This window comes from Carassius carassius, chromosome 19, assembly GCF_963082965.1.
Source record: "Carassius carassius chromosome 19, fCarCar2.1, whole genome shotgun sequence".
Taxonomy (NCBI): Eukaryota; Metazoa; Chordata; class Actinopteri; order Cypriniformes; family Cyprinidae; genus Carassius; species Carassius carassius.
The window spans coordinates 9722676-9742819 of record NC_081773.1 but is presented as its reverse complement, the minus strand read 5'-3'; the positions used below and the strand labels follow the sequence as shown (position 1 = coordinate 9742819).

The 20144-nt window shown below is 37.4% G+C and overlaps 1 protein-coding gene across 1 annotated transcript in view; it reads right to left on the bottom strand.

Annotated features, from left to right (window-relative positions):
* Window positions 1-20144, bottom strand: part of pard3bb (par-3 family cell polarity regulator beta b) — a 314959-nt gene that overhangs the window by 78767 nt on the left and 216048 nt on the right. Inside the window, exons 19-20 of the mRNA XM_059499737.1 lie at window positions 3807-3923; window positions 771-1052 (exon numbers count right to left, since the gene is read on the bottom strand). Of these exons, the coding sequence (XP_059355720.1) occupies window positions 771-1052; window positions 3807-3923 (399 nt within the window). The remainder of the gene's footprint in view (window positions 1-770; window positions 1053-3806; window positions 3924-20144) is intronic.

Genomic DNA, 20144 nt, shown 5'->3' with positions numbered 1-20144 from the left:
GAAACTAGCTTTATGCAGCATTTTAGTTTCTGTCCTGGAAATGTATTATAAGATAATGCCTCAGTTGCATATTTAAACACAACACTTCAGAAATCTTGTGATACAAGAAAATGTGTGCAATTCTTAATGTAATCTATCAGCTGGGGAAATATGGTGACATCTATCAGTTATTTATTTTCTCACCCTATTTATCTGGGGTGTCCTGCCATAAAAATGCAGTTCTTGATTTAAATTTCAAGGCTAATGCATTACTTCACCATAGGTGGAGGCACATGACATATATACTTTGATATATTCCTGAAGCTCAATCAAAAGAACAGAATTAACAGCATAGCTGTGTCAGAGCTGCAGACTGAGCTGATGTGTCCAGCAAAAATGAGAGAATCAATATTAGAGCAGCTCCTCTGGGTTTACAGCTGTGACTCTGTGTCTAAAGGTTATGAGAATTACAAGCCACAGTGAGAAAGAACTTGTTATTAAAGTGTGTTATTACCGTTTTGGCTTCTTTACAGTTGCCAGGCAACATGCTGTATTAATATAGCATTCAGCTGACATGCATCACAGGTATTTATGACAGCTACAAACATGACTCATTCAAACAGAACTGATTAGTTTTATCTCTCTGAGTCCTTAGTTTTAAAAAGTAATAGTACAGAACAGGCTGTTTTTGTACTTATGCCAGGCATTTCATTCAGATGTGATAAACGAGATGAAATGGATTTTATTTAAAGAATGTTTTCAGCAGGGTATTCGAATATATGCATATTTACCTGTCTGCAGCAGGAGGTGGAGGGCTTCGTTGTTTGTTGACTTTGGCGTACAGACCGTCCAGAGGGTCTTCTGCGGACGGCTCTCGGCTGTGGGACACTGGGGGCGGTGGTCTCTGCGGGGAAGGGCTGCGGTTCCCGTAGTGTGGCTGGGAAGGTGATCCACGCTCCCTGAAGTTGTTGATGCGGGCGTAGTTGGGGTCCAGGTCATCATCCTCCACGTCAGGTGGGGAGAAGCGGTCCCGGACCTGGCGTTGCCTCAATTCCTGGTGCTTGGCCTCAATTCTGTAACACAGAGAAGCTGATGTCAACCTAAATTGCTTTAATGATTATTATAATTTACGCTGTTTGCTCAAAAGTGTGAAATTAAAATAAGTCTAAATATAAATAAGTCTCTTACGCTCACCAAGGCTTCATTTATCTGGTTCGAAATGCAGTAAAAAACAGTAAAATTGTGAAATGTTACACTATTATTACATTACTGTTATTACTCTATTTATTATTATTTTTTATCAAATAAACTCAGCCTTCTTGAGCATAAGAGACTCTTTTTAACAACATTCAAAAATAATTATTCCAAACACTTGACCGGAAGTGTTTGGTCTGAAATTTCAACTGAGCCATTGAGCAAATCACACAAGCAATGAGAACGCAACTGCTAGAACTTGAATCGTATTTACACTTTCAAAAACACAATAAACTGGAAAGGTCAAGAAAGAGCTTTCGGACACATCCAGCTGATTTCCTCTCTCCCTCTTTCCTTTTCTGTCTCTCTAAGGAGCTAAAACATGCTCAGTCAATAAAGTCTCTCTCTGAACAAATGCCACTCTGGAGCATATGGAGGAGAACAGCATGGCTCCAGCTCACACTTCACACGTTTCCAAGTCCAAATAAGCCTCGGCAAACACCACACAAAATAATGACTGCAAAAACATCCCTGCATCTCAGCTAAATATATCCTTTTCTCCTGTCTTCTGGCAGAATATACATCACATGCCGAGAGACAGAGATAGAGAGAGGAAGAGGAATCTAGTGCTGCATGCCATCTCAGTAATGGACCACAAAAAGCTGTCAGTCCTACAGAGTGAATGAGAGGGAAAGGGACAAAAAATAAGAGATCTAATCCTGCGTGTAATACAATGAGTCATCTAAAACCATGTGTGTCATACATGACAGTAATGAGCTATACCTTTCTTCCATATGGCAGGTAATGATTTTTTCCCAGCTTACTTTTGAGTTTATAAGACTCTTGTATCATCCAGAAGAGGTTTGTTTTGTGTTAATGTAGGGAATTGCTTTAGCTGAAATTATGTTAAAAAATAAACAATGTATGAAATCAACTGCTTGGGACAATGGTCAATTGCACATTTTAGCAGTCATAATTTACTTGTATATGTATGCATATAGCAACAGCTTTAAATGTAAAAAGTGCATCTAAAGGTCCTTTCACACTGGACGCGATTTTGACGCGCGAATAATTTGCGCGATGGTATTATTTTTTGATCAGCGGTTTGTGTAATGAGTGCTTTCACACCGAACGCGAATGTGCTGAGGTGAAAAAACGACTTTTATTTTTTTCGCTTCGATGACGATTTTTTTTTACTTTTGAGGCGACAAAAAGGCTTCATCTGAGTCTCATTGGCCTGTCATTGCCCGTCAAAGTGTCAGAATATTTGAGATGACTAATCAAATCAAAGTAGGCGGGCTTTGTGTTCACAGACGCTGCAGAGCGCGAATTTTAGCAGTAGTTCTATGGGCTGATGTTTTTAAGAGGACAGCTCACCTTAAGCAGACTGCCAGACGCTGCTCCGGATCAATTGGTTCCCTGAAGTTTGTGGTTTGTCTCGTCAGATGCGGTGCCACTATCTGAAGGAGCTCCTCGAATTGTCCCACAGACATCCGAAAGTAAGTGCGGAACCGGCCATGATAAAGTTTTAGCTCCTGTACAAGATTGGCATGCTCCCCTTCAGACTCTGTTGTTTAGGACTGGGTGCACCCAAAACCTTCTTTTCTGTCTTTTAAAGAAAATGAAAAGCTCGTCTTCACTGGATGATGATGCTGAAGTGTCCATTTTCTCAACTGTCGGCGCGAAAGTTTTGGAATGTTGAAGCTCTCTGAACGTCACAGACATCGCAAATTCGCGTCGCGGCTGATGTGAATGGTTTTGACGCGAACTATTCGCTTTTTCGTTTCGCTTTTTCATTACGCATCCGGTGTGAAAGGGCCTTAACCCTTAACTATTTTGAAAACCAACCTTTTAAAAAATTGCTTGACTATTTATTGAGAGGGCTATACGTTTTTGAAAATGTTATTTGTTTTTGTGCAGTGTGTCTCAGATCATTTGCCCGTTCACAGGTTACTGGAAATGAGTCGTCCTCTTTTAAGCCTTGACTCCCAAATTTCTTTTACTTCTGGAGGGTATTAACATGCCACTGTTGCTTTTATGCTGGCTCAAGGGATCTAAGCCTGACTCCTATAAAACTGCATAAGAACAATCTCCATAATTCAGTTGCCTACATAGGCAGCATTTTAAGGCATTATAGTCATGAGCTACACTATGTTTCTAAAATCATATCCAACATCAAATTTTTTTTTATACATGTAAAAAATGTGTTTTTAATATTTTTGTTTTTATGTTTGAGCTTATACATCTCTATTATCATAACAATCTGAGTGATTCTGATTCCTTAACAGTAAACCTTGAAGTGTCAGCTTTGTGAACATATGTTGATTATGTACATGTATCCTTTTTATTTTGGGTATGTCATTTGTGTCTCCATGCCAAAAATGGGGGGGGGGGGTGACTGGTAAGGGGTTTGTTCCAAAATGTTGGTAGCAATCCCATAATGCAATGTTACAATGTGTATTCTATACACTACCATTCAAAAGTGTGGGGTCGGTAAGATATTTTAATGTTGCTGCCACTGTAAAGTGTTCCAAACCAGGATGCTGTCTATGTAGGCAAAAGAAAGCAAGACAGCTCACTAGGTTTTGATAGTGATTCACTGTGGTGTTATGGTGTAATGACATCAATCCCACCTTTCTCTCTCTTCCTTCATCCTCTCCAACTCTTCCTCGCTCAGAATTTCTGATGTCTGCTTCTGCACATTCATTTTTGTCTCCGTCTTGCTCTTCTCTTCTTTCTTCTTTCCAAATCTGAGAGAGAGAGGGGCATAGAAAGACATCACCGAGTGATCACTAATTTGCAAATGACGTTTATCTAGGAAAACAGGTTGAGTGACTATCTAGTGTGTGTCTGTGTGTACTCCGGGGAGTTCCTAAATCGCTGTAGGGGCCAGAGCGTATCAGTAGAGATGTTTCGTTAACATGCATCATTTCTGCACCAGTGATTGAGTCCTGCACCCGTCTCCATTTTCTCTGCTCATAGAAGGTCATTTCTGATGTGTGCCTGTGTCTCAAACCCACTGCCGCCCAGCCGAGCAGCACAGCACGCGGCTTCAGCGCAGTGTATCAATGTCAGAGTGAGCAGAGGTCATGGCCTCCAGATACACACGCACAAACACACACCGGGACTCCTCTAAGCACGCACACACAAACACACGCACAGTCTGAGGAAATCACACCAGTGTCCTTTAGCAACGCACATCCGGCACACACTCAAACACAGGGACGGGATCTGATCTAGATTATCTTCACATGAATCTCACACATCTGCACACAATGATCATGATGTGAACATGTCTCTCTCATTTACTCAACAATAGAGAGGGAGAGCATGAGCTCTACAGAGTCCTACACAGCACTGCAGGTGGCACTTATACACACCATGATATCACTTCAACATAATCACAACCTCTCAGCTACTGAGAAAAATAAAGATAAAAACACAATTACAAAAAAGATTCAGCATGAACGACATTTCATGTAATGTTGGCAATCTAAAAAAGACATTAATGAATGAACAAGAATACCAAGGAACGCAAAAATTTATGAAAAATGAATGTTTGAAGTAAAATCAAGAAGAAATGAAACAAAAGAATGAAGGAATCACTGATTAACTGAACACTTATATTATGAAACATGAACATGAAACAAGTACCTAAACACTAACGAATTACAAAATGAATCAAGAAACCAAAGAAGAATCAAATTAGCAAACATATAACAGGTTTCTAATGAATGAATGAATTAATAGGGAATCAATGAATGAACAAACACATGAATGAATTAATAAAAGGACCCAACAAAAATTAAAGTCAAATGAATATGAAAGAAACGCTTAACAAATTAACAATATTTATTTGAAGAAAACAATGAATGAACTACTTAACTAATAAATTAAGGAAACATCAAATCAATCAAGAAACCAAAGAAATAATCAAGCTAGCAAACAAATAAATGACTGATCGAAAAAAGAAAAAAAAAACTGATCGAATGAATGACTGACTAAATGAAAACAATGGATCAGTGAATAAATAAAATGAACCAATAAACAAATTAACAAACAAAATCAATATGAAGCAATCAAAACAACAACGGACAAGCAATTGCACAAAATACTTAACTAACCAACAATAAATCTATCAAAAGACTTAACAACAATCAAACTATCAAAAAGCAAAATGATGAATGCCTGAATGAATAACCAAACCAATGAATGAATGAATACAAGAAACAAACAAACAAATGAGGGGCTCAGAAGAATAAATTAAGAAACCAAAAAAAACAAAAAACAAAAAAAAAACACTAAACTAAACACGACAATGGAAAAGACGTTTTTTATTTTTTTGTGGGTATGTATATATCTTTCGCTGCAGAACCTTTGAGACATCTAATGCAATGCCTTCAGAAACTAGAGTTTAACACTAACACAGCAGGACTGTGTTCAGATGTGAGAAAATCCAGAGGGCACAGAGTGAATAAAACGAAAGGAGTAGCAAAATTCAGAGGTGATTCACACTTGCCTGCAGCTCAGTCATCGCGGCCTCATCTAAGTCAACAGATTTGTCCAGAACATTTCCTTCTTTCACTCCGTCTCCACTTGTTACTCAGCGCTTGATCAGGGCAGATGATTCACTGCCCGTCAGCGCTCCATCTTACCTCTTGTTTCCAAACAATGTCCAATGAACAATTGCTATGTTGCCAAGTTGCTGACTGACATTGCCAGGAGGAGAAGACGGTTTTTCCCAGACAAACTGGGAAAGTGTTAAGATATCTGTATGAGGAATAAGATGTCAGAATGATCAGCGAGCCTGTGGTCAAATACAGGCCAAATGAACTTTCTGCCACCCTAACAAAAGGGAATTGAGAACATTTACTGAACATGACTACTTTCTTACTGGCCAAAAAACTGTATTCTGCACTATGAAAATATTAAGATACTGAGAATTATTTATGAACAGAAATTCACTCTGCTCATGTTTCATGAATGAGGCCCAATAATATTTTAGCTGGCCATTCACATTGCTTTAATTTGATTCGCTCACATCACCTACGTCAGATGAGATGTTTTGAGACCAAAATGCAAAAGCACATACACATAGCTCACACAGCTCATAGAGGAGAGTTGAAAGAGTTGATAGCGCATCTCCTGTACAGTAAGTCACACAACTCTTAGTGACCCCAGACATGTGAGACAGCAGGAGACATCCTCACACAGACACATTTCTTCAGTGTAATTGGTGCTGACTAAGTGCAGACCAGATTTTCCATTCTCCACTCAAACATACAATAACACACATTCATCTCTTATACCTGTTCTTACAACACTCCCTCACTTTCCTAAAGACACACATGCAAACATGTCTGAAATAAAAAGAAAAAGTAAACATACCGCAAGTCACGTCACAATACACACTTTATGCTTAGCAGAGCTAGAAAGCGGCTAACTGAATTTATCTTCTAAACTGTCCTGTTCCTCATAAATAGTGTTGGAGTGATTCACTCCAGTGAACTGGTTCAAAAAGTCAGAGTCATTCTAGTGAACGGATTTAAAACAGCAGATTTACTGTTGTGAATAAATTCAAATAGATTCATTCTATTGAACTATTTAAATGACAGATTTATTTAAATGAACAAATTCACAGTCAGATTCATTCTTGTTAACTGATTCAAAAGTCAGATCCATTCTAGTGAACCATTTAAATGATTTAAATTTATTTTAAGTGAACAAATTAAAATTGTCAGATTCACTCAAAACTTATTTCAGTGAGAGATTTATTTTAGCAAACCATTGCCTAAAAATGGTTAGATTCATTCAAATGAATCAATTCAAAAAGTCAGATTCATTCTACTGAACTGATTTAAAACTGCCAATTTATTCCAGTTCAACTAGTCAGATTCATTCTATAGAATCGATTCAAAAAGTTTGAATCTTTCCACTGAACTGATTTAAAATGGTAGAGTTATTGGAGTCAAATGAATCAAAGTCATATTCATTCTACTGAACATCTAAAAAAAAATTATTCATCAATGTGATTCCCTTTGAGACTTTTCAGACCTTGTTTTTAATTATATATATTATGTTCATTATTATGTTCACGTCAAGTTACATAAATTGGGGTTTTCCAGTTTTATTAACGCAAAAGTATATGTTTAAGTTAATGTCATGAGGTTGGATTTTCATTTAAAAATTCCCAGTCTAAAATCCCCTTGGCTACATTAAATTAGCATTATTGTCATCAGATACATATATATTAAATTAAAAAAAAAAAACACCTTAGTTTGTGGGGTAACTAATTTTTATTAAAAGAGTAACTAGACTGTAATTTAAATTAAGTAGTTTGGATAGCTACTGTTTTAAATAACTTCTCCACTCTGATATCCAGCCCATGCCTTAAAGTTTACAGTTATTACTGCAATTTATTCAGTCAAAACAGGAAGGAACCAACTGTATTCAAAGCCTCAGGTATGTGAGTGTATACCAGTAAAGAAGCCTTGTAAACACAAGCATGCATTATGTTAAATGGGAAGGAACAGATGAGAAAGGACAAGCCATCCCACTGTTTCTCTCTCTCGATCATGCACCCTTCCTGTATGTCCTCTGGCTGTGTATTTGTGTGTGGATGCAGCACTCTCATAACTTAATTACTGTATTTATCTTATTAGACTGCAGCTATTTAATGTTAGTGCTTTGGCATGCGCTTCCTGAACATCCATTCTGCTGCCTCATTAAGATCAGGCCCTATGAGACCTAAACGCTAAAACTCACACTCACATTAACACATAACATGCTGCTAATGCATTCTGACACAGCATTTATCAATACAATGAAAGAAAAATCTTGAGCAAAATGACCATAAACAGTCTAAAAGTGACTGTTATGCATTAAATTGATCAAAAGTGACTTCTATAATGATACAAAACTTTCCTTTTTTAAATAAACAACTGTTTTCAACACTGATAATAATAAGAAATGTTTAACAAGCAGCAAATCTGAATGGAGTAGTAACCAATGAAACTACAGATTTGCTATCACAGAAATACATTACATATTAAAAAATTGTTTCACTGGTAATTTCAACATCATACTGTTCATATGCAGCCATCTTGGAAATACGATCATTCACGTGTGAAGGCAGCATAAGAAAAGCTACATTTATGTAATCAGCCAATCGAAATGGAGCTTGCCATTTCGCGAATATGAATGGCCCGGGGGTGTGCAGTCTTAGGCTGACACCAGATGATTTTCCCCAAGTGTAAGAGGATGTACCAGAGATAAACGTGTCTTTTAACAGGTTCTCTGACTCTAAGCTAAAGGGCACAGCGGCAGCTATCAAAGGAGGAGCCCAGCTGAGCCCAAACCAGCACATGAATAAATAAAGGCAATAATTAGACTGTCATAAGAAACCCTGCCACTAGAGATGCTTCAAACACAGACTGACAGTTAACCAGGCACAGCACTTAGAGGGGGAGTGGTTACAGGACAAGAGAAAGACAGATGTGGCATGCCAAATTACTACTAACAATTATGAAGTCACACTGGAAAATACCGTATGTTTTTTTTCCCCCAATTAATTCTAATTTTCAAAATTTTATTTCATGCAGTTTGTAAATTCCCCAATAACACAAATGAACTGACAAATATGATGTAATGTTTAAAATAATTCTCATTATGTAAAAACGTTACAATATTTTAAAATGTAATTTATTCCTGTGATTGTGAAGCTTAATTATTTTTCAACCCAGGCTAAATACAGTGCATTTCTGCAACGCCATTATTACGTACCTTAGAGAATGTTTCGAGGCAGTTTCCAGTGAGTGGTGCTAAAACACAGGTTCAATGCGTGACCCTGGAACATTTCTGTTACGTTGATATAGGCACGTATTACTGTGTTTTTATTGCATTGCTTCATGTACGGATTGTGGAAGTTCATGATTCAAATATAGTAGTAGTGTTACACTATTCACGATAATGTTAACAAATGCAAAACTGGTATAAAAACAGATTTGTTGATGCATCCATGCCATTTGAAGTTCCCTATATGCAGCTTTGAACTCTCCAAACTTTCAAAATTATCAATTTTCAAATGTTGCAGCATGTTTAAATTGTTTTGAATGCATAACATGATATTCCTCAGGTAACTGTGTGACAATTAGGGGAATCGAACCCCCAACCTTGCGCTTGATAGCGCAATGCTCTACCAATTGAGCTACAGGAATGTATTTAGAGACACGTATTTCCAACGAGCCCATGTTGATTTGTATTTTTTTTTAGCATCATTACTCCAGTGTTCAGTTTCACATGATCCTTCAGAAATCATTCTAATATGCTGATATGCTGCTCAAGAAACATTTCTTATTATTATAGTGTTAAAGACAGTTGTGCTGCTACACTTTCAGGATTATTTGAATAATACAAGTAATAATATAAGTTCAAACGAACTGCATTTATTTGTATTAAACTAATTCTTTTCTGTAGTTTTTGATAAATTTACAGCATCCTTGAACATCAAACACTTTTTTTATCAGTGCATTCTGGGAACGTCTAGGCAGTAAAAGATTCAGCACTCTGAAAATGGCACAGAGATGCCCTATGCTTTTATTAAAGCGTGACGCAAAATATTTTCCTAACAATCTATGACAATTGTAACATCGTTAAAGTGATTTAGTACACAGATAGTTCATCAAAATTGAGTGTAAAATTGCCTAACAGTGAAGTCAAGAGCTGCTGATTGTTCCACAGTGTTAAATTCATCACGCGGCAGTAAACTCTTCAGGGGGTGAAGGCCCACGGCGAAGCCAAACTGTGCTGATCATTACCAAGAAATACATCATGGCTCTCTCTCTCCCTGTGCCAAACATTCATTTCCTCCATGTCTAATTAAACTACCTGCTTGTAAAGTAAAAATACAGTGTCTTTCTCTCACGTTTGCCCGTTAATTCACTCCCCTTTTGGTTTTCTGCTTTGCTAAGACTCTCTCAGAGAGCTGTAGGCAAATCTGTATCCTCTCTGGATAACATTTCCCTGAGGGCTGCGGGAAAGGAAAAGACTGGGATTTAATCTTTTCTTCTGAAGAGATGGGATGAGAGAAAAAAGTGCTTTAACAGTTTCTCACTCTGACCGTCTTTATCACACAAACACACACATTCTCTGACACCGCAAATATACAGCAAGGTTTATTTAAAGGAAACCCAGATGAATGGAAAAGGACTTCAAATGAAGCGTGAAGAGGAAGGGGTTAAGATTCAAACATCTGCAGCACACAAAACTGAAAATCTTACACATCCAAACAACGTACACATGCAGATAAACACAATGACCTCACACACACTCGTAGAGCTGATAAAAGAGGACCCACAGGGCCCGTCTGTGTGTGATCTGAATGTGATGGTATGTGGGGTGAGCAGCAGTTCACATCAATCCAAAAGGGAAAGACAAAGACAGCAAGAGAAACATGAAAAAACTTAAAATGCTGCAGGGTAAAACTCTAAAGGCCACTTTCCCAGACACTGATTAAATCCATTACTACAATGAAAGGGATAATCACTGTTGGAAATGTTTCAATCTGATCTATGGCTGAAAAGGCAACGCTAACGGGGTAAAGCATAAGGATATAGGATTCTAGAGAGGTCCAACAGCTATAGAATAGTTCACTCAAAAAATGCACAATTCAAAGTCAAGATTTTCTTTCTACACTATGTGGATATTAAAGGAGATGTTTAGAAGAATATATACAGTCTTCTGAAAATTTGTGTGAGGAAATCCACCCAAAAATGGCCTTTTACCATCTTCAATGATTTGTGTATACACATAATTGAAAGTGGTGCATTAATATGTTATGGCCAGTGTTATTTAAGTATTTTTATGTGGTATTAAAATAATTTAATTTACAAAGTTCTAGTCATTTTTTTAGGAGCTTGTCAATATTTAATTATATATTTCTATAGTTTTAATTTCTTTTTATTTAAGTTTTAGTATTAACTTTACTGTATTTCAGGTAGCCTCCAAGGCAACATTTCTTTTTTTATGTTATGTTTCTCATCTTATATTTAAATATAAATTTATTTCAGTTTCATTAAGATTATAAAAGGGTTTTAATAGTTTTACTTCATGATAACACAGTGACAGGATGATTTTAATGTGCTTTTCTGACTTTTTGGAGACCACTTTTTGTCACAATATGCTTTTATCTTAGCCAGATTTTCATACAGGTGTGGAATGACAAGGTAAAAAACATAAATTTACAGTTTTGGCTGAACTGTCCCTTTAAGAATTGACTGTTTTGATTTCTTGTGAGTGATGGTGAACAGGAGCCGTTTTTCAGGACACCTGCAGACCAGAGCAAAGCAGTCTCCACTTTAATTATCTCTCCCTACTGCCTCTCCATATTCATTATGGTTTATTCCACCGAGACACACACTCATTTTCAGGAACTCTTGCGCACACACACACACAGGAAACAAATGCACAAGCATAAGCAAAAGGAAACTATGAAACTGATGAGAGAGCAGGCAAATTTTTAAACACTAATTTCTATTCATTTCTTCCTTCTTTTGCTTTCCTGCCCGTTTCTTTAGCAGTGGGGTCATATTACAGCGGGATTCAGAACCCAAATAAGATTAGCTCTGGCTGAAGTGATGTCACCACTTTGACCTTTCCGACTTTCTGCCGTTCCCAACAGGGCACCGCTGAAATAATGAGCCTTCGTTACCATAGCAGCTTAATAGGTGCCAGTTGTAGAAACTGAATGAGCCAATCAGGACAGAGCAATGCTAAGTACATTCAAGCTGGCCTGAAAAATATCCACTTTAGCCAACGAACATTCCTGACACGTCAAGCTGGTAATGCCTGAAAAGTGCAAATGGGTGTTAGGCTATTAAGAAACTGGCCTTTAAAAAAGGCGGCTCTGAAAAAAAAAGACAAAAAAACACTTCGTACATATCAATACAATGGATAAATGATAAGGAGCCATTGAATGAAGCCAAGCGTTCTGATTGGCAGCGACGCATGTTTCTGAAGGAGACTGGGTTGTTCAAATGGCCAATTAGCAGCTGATTCTGATGAATTCATTAGCATGTTCTCAGGTAATTAGAGGAAGCGGCTGAGTGAATACTAAATATTCAACAGGAGAACAGACACAGTGCCACACAGCTTGCCGTGTTCCTCTGTAGACTCTCATTAGCATAAACACACACACACACTTACACACACACACTTACACACACACACACACTCTTAAGCGCCCATCTGTACTACTGAGAGACTGTTTCATACACGGATATAAAAATTCACACCTCCAAAATAGCCTTTGCATTACAGGAAGAAACTAAGAGGTAGGTAAACAAAAAGTCTTCTATTATCACGCACAACATATTCTCAGCAAGAAATACATTCCTCATTGACAAACATCATCTTTAAAGACAATAATGAACCAATTTGATGAATACAGTTTTCTAGCTTTTCTTTTTTATATATAACGAATATGGCAAAACCTCATTTAGCAGCACGTTTCATGAACGATACATTCAAACTGAATAATTTCCAACCACTTCATATGCAACCAGTTGTTTGCTGGGACAGGAAATAAAGTGCAAGCGAAAAGACACAAAGACAAATCATAACTTATGAACAGACATCGTTAGTCGGAGTCTGTGGTATTTATAATTTAGTTGAAGGGACATTCTTATTCTGGACATTCTAATTTCATAGGATTTTCTTTTTTTTCTTTTTGTTATATAAAGGTCACATTAAAATGTTTTATTATGTCTTCATCCATTTATATTTGCTACTTTTTAAATGCTCTTTATTTACAGATCTTATGTTTTTTTTTTAATCCAGCCAGCAGACTTTTATATAAAAATCTGACAAAAATATTAATTTTTTATATTTTAAAACTAGAAAATAGGAATATGTATATTAATTTAAAAAATCTACCTTAAATTGTGCCATCATTTACACTACATCAAACAATTGTACCATCAATAAAAGTTGTGTTCAGGAGTTCACTTGTTAAAGACTATACTGTTAAACAGACAACAGTAGCCATCTTTACATGTACACTTTTGTTTCACTCAGAATTAAATTCCGACTGATGAATCCGAACATAGGGTCTCATTCATGAAACACGGGCAGAACAAATTTTGTGTAAATCGTGTGTAAAGTGGTTTTAGCCTAAATTTTCAGATTTATTAAAATGTTTGTATTTTCCAAATGTTAGTTAGTATGAAAGAAATCTACAGTCGTGGCCAAAAGTTTTGAGAATTACATAAATATTAGTTTTCAAAAAGTCTGCTGCTAAACTGCTTTTAGATCTTTGTTTCAGTTGTTTCTGTGATGTACTGAAATATAATTACAAGCACTTCATACGTTTCCAAAGGCTCTTATCGACAATTACATGACATTTATGCAAAGAGTCAGTATTTGCAGTGTTGGCCCTTCTTTTTCAGGACCTCTGCAATTCGACTGGCATGCTCTCAATCAACTTCTGGGCCAAATCCTGACTGATAGCAACCCATTCTTTCATAATCACTTCTTGGAGTTTGTCAGAATTAGTGGGTTTTTGTTTGTCCACCCGCCACTTGAGGATTGACCACAAGTTCTCAATGGGATTAAGATCTGGGGAGTTTCAAGGTCATGGACCCAAAATTTCAACATTCTGGTCCCCGAGCCACTTAGTTATCACTTTTGCCTAATGGTACGGTGCTCCATCGTGCTGGAAAATGCATTGTTCTTCACCAAACTGTTGTTGGATTGTTGGAAGAAGTTGCTGTTGGAGGGTGTTTTGGTACCATTCTTTATTCATGGCTGTGTTTTTGGGCAGAATTGTGAGTGAGCCCACTCCCTTGGATGAGAAGCAACCCCACACATGAATGGTGTCAGGATGCTTTACTGTTGGCATGACACAGGACTGATGGTAGCGCTCACCTTTTCTTCTCCGGACAAGCCTTTTTCCAGATGCCCCAAACAATCGGAAAAGGTTCACTATACTTTCTGCAGAAGATCAATCTGTCCCTGATGTTTTTTTTGGAGAGAAGTGGCTTCTTTGCTGCCCTTCTTGACACCAGGCCATCTTCCAAAAGTCTTCGCCTCACTGTGCGTGCAGATGTGCTCACACCTGCCTGCTGCCATTCCTGAGCAAGCTCTGCACTGGTGGCACTCCGATCCCGCAGCTGAATCCTCTTTAGGAGACGATACTGGCGCTTGCTGGATTTTCTTGGATACCCTGAAGCCTTCTTTACAAGTATTGAACCTCTTTCCTTGAAGTTCTTGATGATCCTATAAATTGTTGATTTAGGTGCAATCTTAGTAGCCACAATATCCTTGCCTGTGAAGCCATTTTTATGCAACGCAATGATGGCTGCACGCGTTTCTGTGCAGGTCACCATGGTTAACAATGGAAGAACAATGATTTCAAGCATCACCCTCCTTTTAACATGTAAAGTCTGCCATTCTAACCCAATCAGCCTGACATAATGATCTCCAGCCTTGTGCTCGTCAACATTCTCACCTGAGTTAACAAGACGATTACTGAAATGATCTCAGCAGGTCCTTTAATGACAGCAATGAAATGCAGTGGAAAGGTTTTTTTGGGATCAAGTTAATTTTCATGGCAAAGAAGGATTATGCAATTCATCTGATCACTCTTCATAACATTCTGGAGTATATGCAAATTGCTATTATAAAAACTTAAGCAGCAGCTTTTCCAATTTCAAATATTTATGTAATTCTCAAAACTTTTGGCCACGACTGTACACCTGCTCCCAGCCACGCGTAAATAGTGCATTTAACAGCCGAATATTTTGCTCATTAATAAGGCTGCATTTTAATTAACCTTAATCGGGTACATAATAGTATATATAGTAATTACATACGGTTTTTCTTTTCACTTCTGGGACTGTTCGATTAACAGCTGAAACTCAATTAACAGCATCTGTAATATGCTGCCAAGCTTTCTTTTTTAAGGACCTGATACGCCACTATGTACGCTTGAAAATAACATGTGGCGTTTTGAATTAACTTCTGATAATAAAACGTAAATTTCTGCATTTGAGAAATGTTTCTTTTTTATTCGCTTTTGAGAAGACATGTTGAAATCTTTCTTTCGGTGTCATAATATGATGCCCATATATAATTGTCAGTCGGATTTAATGGGCGGGATTTATGGTAATTGAGAATGAGTGTGCACGCGGGTCCCATTTACGACTGATTGGAATTCATTAACTAACACACACAAACACACACACACACACACTTCACTATCACTTCTGAAGTTTACGAAGTAATTGTGAATCAGGAGAAGAGTTTTCAGGAAGGTCTCTTTACGCACAAATCACTCACATATATACTCGTATATTTACGAATGTTTCATGAATGAGACCCATAGTGTTTACATGAGTGTAGTTATGTGAAAGAAAAAAACAAATGCGATTTTCATGTGAATCTCATCAGTAAAGGCGCTCCTGTGATTAGAAGTAAATCTCCAGCAAGCGCGTTTAAATCAGGGGTTGCCAGGTTTTCAAAACAAAACCTGCCCAATTGCTTCACATAACTAGACCAAAACAAGCCCAATCACGGTTTGAGGGGGTTCCCCCATAAAACAAAAACATTCAGGGGGATAAAATAAGTTTTTTGCCGGGGTTCCCTTGGTAGAATTAGCATTTTAAGGGCTAAATATCACGTTATTAGGGTCGCTTCAACCCACAGACATGAAAAACCACCATAGACTTGGCAACACTGGTTCAGATGGAGAGGCATTTACTACACATAGACGTAGTTCACTAGGCGATTCATTGGTGATTTTGAAAGCGATTTTGTTCTACACCATTGTAACTTTCCAGTTTAATCCGATCAAGTGTTTACATCTACTATCGAATGTAGGGCTGTAAATCTTTGGGTAAACAGTGACTCGATTCAATTCAAGATTCATAGGGTTTCGATTCAATTCAAGATCGATTTTTGCAAATTCAAAATGATTCAATTCGAAACAAAAATAAATTTGATGCGATTCGAGAAAATAAGTGAATCATTACACCCATAATCGAACAGATTAAAAATGTTAATCCCACCTATTTTATCATGACTAAAATTTAAAAGGGTTTTGCCATTTTTATTTTACACTTTTTTTTCAGATTGGACTTTTAAACCGACTGTAATCAGAATACAATGTAAACAAACCTATGCTACATAAAATGATAGCTGCGAAATTATACTTAGCAAGACAAAAAAAAAAAAAAATAGGTCAACTTATTCCAAACATTTTCAAACAATGATATCAAATACAATACATCATAGGAGATATGATGCTAATGACACTGTGGTGGGTAAAACTTTCAGGAAAAAGGGGATACCACAAAACTAGGTATTAAAAAAAAATTCTAATGGTACATTTTACACAGGTCCTATTTAAGAGCCAGAGGTGGTTGGTGAAGAACATGGTGTTTAATAAAAATCTCAACTACAGTATCTGTTGAGCCCTAGAGTTCGATTTTAGAAGAAGCCAAGTCTGTCTGACAGTGTAGGAGAGAATATATATAGATCTAAGTAACTTCTCTCTTTCAGTACCCAACATAGAAAAGGCCAAGAAAAAGCCTCCTGGTGCCCATGCTCTCCGGGCCAGCATGATAACAGTGTTTAAAAGTAAGGAGAGCAGGGCAGGTTCTGGGTTAATGGCACCCCTGTTACAGGGTACCAGTGCGCGGATGGAGGGGGTTGAAAGGGCACAGGGAGGAGAGGTGGAATCCAAGACTGCCAGCCCATCTGTTCAGTCAACACACAGACGGAGAAGCAAGGAAAACAGTGTGAAATTTCTACTATCACTACTGCCAACATGCCAGGATCTTCATCAAAGAGCAGAGACACTGTGAGACATGAGACGACATGGAGTGATGGAAAAACAAATGCAGCATGAAAGGGTGAAGGAAGTGGATGAACAGAGAATGGGAAGCAAGTACAGAATGAAAAAGTTGGAGCTGTGATGCAGTGGTTAGTGTCACATTGTAAATATTGATGTTACTCTTTCTTTGAGTCCAATCCTGGGCATTGAATAAAAAACGGTGTCATAATTTTTCATTTTCTAAATGGGTATGACTTTCTTCTGTGGAAATCAAAAGAAGATATTTTAAATATTATTAGCTCCCAGTGACCTCCATTATATGGACAAAAAAAAACTAAATGAAAGTCAATAAGTACAGAGAGTCAATAAGAACCGAAATTGTTTGGCTATCAACATTCTTCAAAATAGCTTCTTTTGTGTTCAGCAGAAAAAATAAAGTCATACAGGTTTGGATCCTGGATCATGAGGGTAAGTTTTGAGTACAGTAACCTTTAATATGGCTTGAGGTGCTAAAATTACTTTTGTCAAAAACAGAAAACGGGTCTAAATAATGCACTTTCTGTGTCTTGTTTATAGTCACAAGTAGGGCTGGGCGATATACAAAAAAAAATGATATCTCGATATTGTCAAAATTTTTACGATATTCGATATATATCTCGACATGTTTGCATTTGCATTTAAATAATAAAAAATAAAACATGATTTTCTTTTGCCCATTAAAAAAAACAACAACTATTTAGATTAAAAAGCTAATTTAAGCAGTTAAAAAATCTAGACCAAGATATCACTTACTGCTTTTTATTAAATGAATACATGTAGGCCTATATGTAACTGAAGCAGTGCAAATTAAGTAACAGTTACAGAAAGTGCATTCTTCTTTTTAGTGCATGCAATTCACAATTTAAACTATGCAACTGGGATAAGTATTTTATTTTACATTTTTTAACAAGTTTTTAAGCTAAGAACACAAGTCTGTCAACTGTCTGTGGTTTTAAGAGAAGCTCTGTGGCATGCAACTCTATGGTCCTACTGACACTAAAAACCCTCTTAGATGGGGAGCTAGTTGCTGAAGCACATAGCTATTTCTTATATATAAATATATATAAATGAATACCAAAGACTTTTGCATTCTCTCTGTCTATATTATGGAAACTGGTAAACATATCAGTGAAATTCCCCAATAGTAATTCCAAATGGCCATAGCCTATGTTTCTCTATTCAAACATCAGCGGTCGAGTAAGTGCATTTATTTTGCGATCACAGATGCAAACAATACAGTTGAGATCTCACGACAGAACACAGACCGGCTGAACGACACTTTCATTAGATCGCTCAATTCCAGCTTGTTAGTGTTTTCAGATTATCGACGGCGGCTCTTCCGCAATGAGGAGTGAGCACGTGCGCATGGTTGCCAGATTGCTTAAAATAAGCAAACACCGGGAAGAAAATGTATCCTTGTAACAGTGGAGCTCTGATTGGGAGATTTAAACTCTTGTTATCTGGCAACCGCTATCATTACAGCTCTCGTAGTAGAGGGGCGTAGAGCAGTCAGCAGTTACAGGTTCCTTTTTTGGACATTCGGCGCGTTCTTTTGGGAAAGTATGCTTGAATTTGAAATATTCGATATTCCCGATATATTCAAATTGTACATCGTCGTCAAAATTATTCCGATGTTATCGCTAATATTCGATATATCGCCCAGCCCTAGTCACAAGACACGAAAACGCTCTGGTTAGGAATAAGTCCATCATTATATTTTCAAGCATGCATTTAAACATTGAGTGGGTCTGCCAATCCCAAAACTTTCTTAAGGGGCCATGCTGAGCCCTGGTCCACATTCGGGTAATACAGATTCCAATCTGAACTATCGTTTCCTTATTTCTTCCCAAAATGATTTCCTCCAATATATATAAAAAGTCTAGAACTAAATAAAAAGCCAAAATGATGATAAAGACCAGAATGAAAGAGCAGAATGAAAGAGATCAGATAATGAGTGCATGAAATAAAAAGACGGGACGAGGATTAGATGAGGGACAGGTGGACATCACTCACACTATAGGAAGTTCCACACATGTGCTCGTCAATAGCAAAGAGTAAAAAAGGAAGAAAATCTGTTGTTCTCGCATCCTCACAAACATAGCCATGGGGTATCTGTGCATTTGAGTAGCACTGGGGCCCCAGAGGGGAGGTTACAGATGCCAGGGGCCACTTTTGACTGATGTGTGTGCGTCAGCCAGACCACAAAAGCCCTCATTCTGCTCTCTTCATACTCCAATCATCTTCATCAATGGCTCTATAATTAAATCACAATCAATTACTCTATATGAGAAGCCTTCATTAAAGCCAGTGCTCTGACAATGCTGCAACAATCAGTGCAACATTACAGGAAAAAAAAATGTACGCGTTAGGATGTCTGTTAGGGTTTTATTATGCTTTTGAAATATCCACTGTGGCAGATTCTGTAATTTCCAGTAATTTTACACTTCAATAGCAGATTCCATGCCCGTTTTTGACAGCGAACACAATAATGTGGGCCACTTGTGTTCACACAGCCAGAAAGACCCCCAGGGCACTGAGCAGGGCAAAAAAAACAACAACAACAAAGAGACTGGAGAGTCTAGGACTTGACCTGGATTACACACACTCACACACAGCGTGCCACCATTCATTAATTCCTTTAGTTTTTTTGATTGTTAGTACAGCATGGTGTCTTAATCAGTCACCATTCCAGTCATCTGAATATTAACATGCCAATCAGACCAAAGGGCTTTTTGGCAGCAACAATAGACAAACCACATACCGCTCATTCAAAGTGCATCTCTGATGCACGTACATGAAACAGCACTTGTTTGCTTTGTAATGTCTGTTTTCATTTAACGTAGGCAAGAAATTAAAATCTGTTTTCTAAATGCATGTTATTGATCTTATTTGTATTTTTAATCAAAACGTCACTCAATGAAACTTAAATTGAAACTCAAATCTTTGTCCATTTAATCAACAAATGACAGATAGAAGCAAGATCCAAAGTTCCACATTTTTCTCAGATGTACATCACAACGTGGATGAAAAGATCTGTTGCCACTATAATTTAAAGAAATTTTTGTTGCTAAATGAGAGATGACAGTAAACAATAAGGAAGAAG